At 49.6% G+C, this 2,382-nt stretch overlaps 2 protein-coding genes across 2 annotated transcripts in view; both read left to right on the top strand.

Moving 5' to 3' along the window:
* EMH_0076380 (Tyrosine kinase-like (TKL) protein, putative) overlaps positions 1-54 on the top strand; it is a gene marked incomplete at both ends in the record, with an annotated part of 1,884 nt that extends 1,830 nt beyond the window's left edge. Inside the window, one exon of the mRNA XM_013499717.1 lies at positions 3-54. Within this exon, the coding sequence (XP_013355171.1) occupies positions 3-54 (52 nt within the window). The remainder of the gene's footprint in view (positions 1-2) is intronic.
* Positions 55-127: 73 nt separating this feature from the next.
* EMH_0076370 (uncharacterized protein) lies at positions 128-964 on the top strand (the record flags this gene model as incomplete). The annotated part of the gene is made up of 1 exon (XM_013499716.1): positions 128-964. One exon carries the CDS (start codon positions 128-130, stop codon positions 962-964), a length of 837 nt encoding a protein of 278 aa, XP_013355170.1.
* Positions 965-2,382: the final 1,418 nt, after the last annotated feature.

Raw genomic sequence — 2,382 nt, 5'->3', positions numbered from 1 at the left:
GCAGCAGCAGCAGCAGCAGCAGCAGCAGGAAGACTCACCCTGGGAGGCTTCTGAGCCTTTCAATCAGCCGCTACAGCAGCAGCAGCAGCAGCAGCAACAGCAGCAGCAGCAGCAGCAGCAGCAAGATATGGGGTGGGGCTTTGCAGTGCCGGAGTGGGGCATCTCTGAGGAAGCTGCTGCTGCTGCAGGCAGCGAGGCTTCTAGCATTAGCAGCAGCACTAGCAGCAGCAGCAGCAGCAGCAGCAGCAACAGCAGCAGCAGCAGCAGCAGCAGCAGCACAAGAGGGCAGAGGGAGGCCTTCCTGCAGAATGTCTCTTTGCTTGACGGCTTTCACTTCTCCTCCCCTACAATGGATACTCCTGCTGCTGCTGCTGCTGCTGCTGCTGCTGCAACACCTGCTGCTGCTGCTGCAAATTCTGTTGCTGCTGCAGCACCTGCTGCTGCTGCTGCTGCTGCTGCTGCTGCTGCTGGTTTGTCACACAGCCAGAGGCCACTCCTCAGGGGCAGCCCCAAAAGGCACTGCATGCCGCTGCTAGAACACATGCTAGTGCTGCATCAGCACCTCCCGCAGCAGCAGCAGCAGCAGCAGCAGCAGCAGCGGCTGCAGCAGCAGCAGCAGCAGCAGCAGCAGCAGAAGGAAGAGCAGCAGCAGACTTGTTCAGGGGAGGGGAGAGGTCTAAGCGAATTTATAATGGAGGCAAACTGCCCCATAGAAAAAGAAAAAAGCAGCAGCAGCAGCAGCAGCAGCAGCAGCAGCAGCATTGCTGCAGAGGACAACAACAATAGCAACAACAGCAACAGCAGCAGCAGCAGCAGCAGCAGCAGCAGGGGAGCAGCAGCAGGTGTAAGAAGCCGGGGAGAGTTGCTGCTGTCTGGGTGTATGGATGTGTATCTGCTGCAGCTAACAGAAACAAAACCACAAACAGAAGAAAGAGAAAGGAGACAAAAAAAAGGAGACAGTTGACGCGGTGTCTCCGCAGCTGTCTCCTTTCTCCTGTCTCCTTTTTTTTTATTTTATTTTTTACACTGTCTCCTTTTTTTATTTTATTTTTTATACTGTCTCCTTTTCTGTCTCCTTCTGTCTCCTCTTCTGCTGTCTCCTCTCGCCGACACCCCACACCGAGAGGAGACAGAAAGAGACAGAAAAGGAGACAATGTAAAAAATAAAATAAATTATATTATTAAAAACAAAGATACAAAGAGAGACAGAGAGAGACAGAGACAGAGAGAGACAGAGACAGAGACAGAGACAGAGAGAGACAGAGACAGAGAGAGACAGAGACAGAGAGAGAGAGAGAGAGACAGAGAGAGAGACAGAGAAAGAGACAGAGAAAGAGACAGAGAGAGAAAAAAAAATAAATAAAACAAAAAAATAGTAAAGACAGAGACGTGAAGACAACAGACAGAAACACTAAACACAGTCAAGCATCTATGTGTATATATATGTATATATACAAACAAACAGAGAGACAGAGGAGACAGAGAGACACAGAGGAGACAGAGAGAGACAGAGGAGACAGAGAGAGACAGAGGAGACAGAGAGAGAGAGAGGAGACAGAGAGAGAGAGAGGAGACAGAGAGAGAGAGAGGAGACAGAGAGAGGAGACAGAGAGAGAGAGAGATAGAGAGAGGGAGACAAATAAAAAGGAGACAGCAGAAGAGGAGACAGCTAGAGAGGAGACAGTCCGTTGGTGCTTTCTCTCTCTCTCTGTCTCTGTCTCTGTCTCCTTTTCTTCTGTCTCTCCCCTTTTGTTTTCTTTTTCTCTGTCTCTGTTGTCTCCTCTTGTATCAACTGTCTCCTTTTCTTCTGTCTCCTCTTTTCTTCTGTCTCCTTTTTTCTTTTATTTTGTTTTATTTGTCTTTGTCTTTGTCTCTGTCTCTGTCTCTCTGTCTTTGTCTCTGTCTCTGTCTCTGCTGTCTCCTCTCGTGTTAACTGTCTCCTTTTCTTCTGTCTCCCTTGGGTTTCGTTTTTCTGTTGCATCTGCTCCAGCGTCTGTCAGCTGGCTAGCTAGCTAGCTAGCTAGCTGTCTGGGTAGCTGAGTGTCTAACTAGCTAACTAGCTAGCTAGCTAGCTCTCTAGCTAGCTGACTAGCTAGCTCTCTAGCTAGCTGGCTAGCTAGCCCTCTAGCCAGCTGACTAGCTAGACAACCGATTAGCTAGCTAGCTAGCTGGCTAGCTAGCTAGCTGAGTATTTAGCTGGCTAGCTAGCTAGCTAGCTAGCTAGAATTCACAGCAGTATCTGGCTAGCTACAACTGTAACTATAGCTAGCTACAGCATAACACTGCTGCCTCTTCTCCCCCATTTCTCCTCCCCCTCAACTTCGGCTCATAGTTACTGACAGCAGCGGCGCATGCAAAGCCCTAAACATGTGCTGCAGCAGC

This window comes from Eimeria mitis, genomic scaffold, assembly GCF_000499745.2.
Source record: "Eimeria mitis Houghton genomic scaffold, Emh_scaff4595, whole genome shotgun sequence".
NCBI lineage: Eukaryota > Apicomplexa > Conoidasida > Eucoccidiorida > Eimeriidae > Eimeria > Eimeria mitis.
Note: the sequence above shows the minus strand (reverse complement) of the source record. Positions and strands in the feature narration are given on the sequence as shown.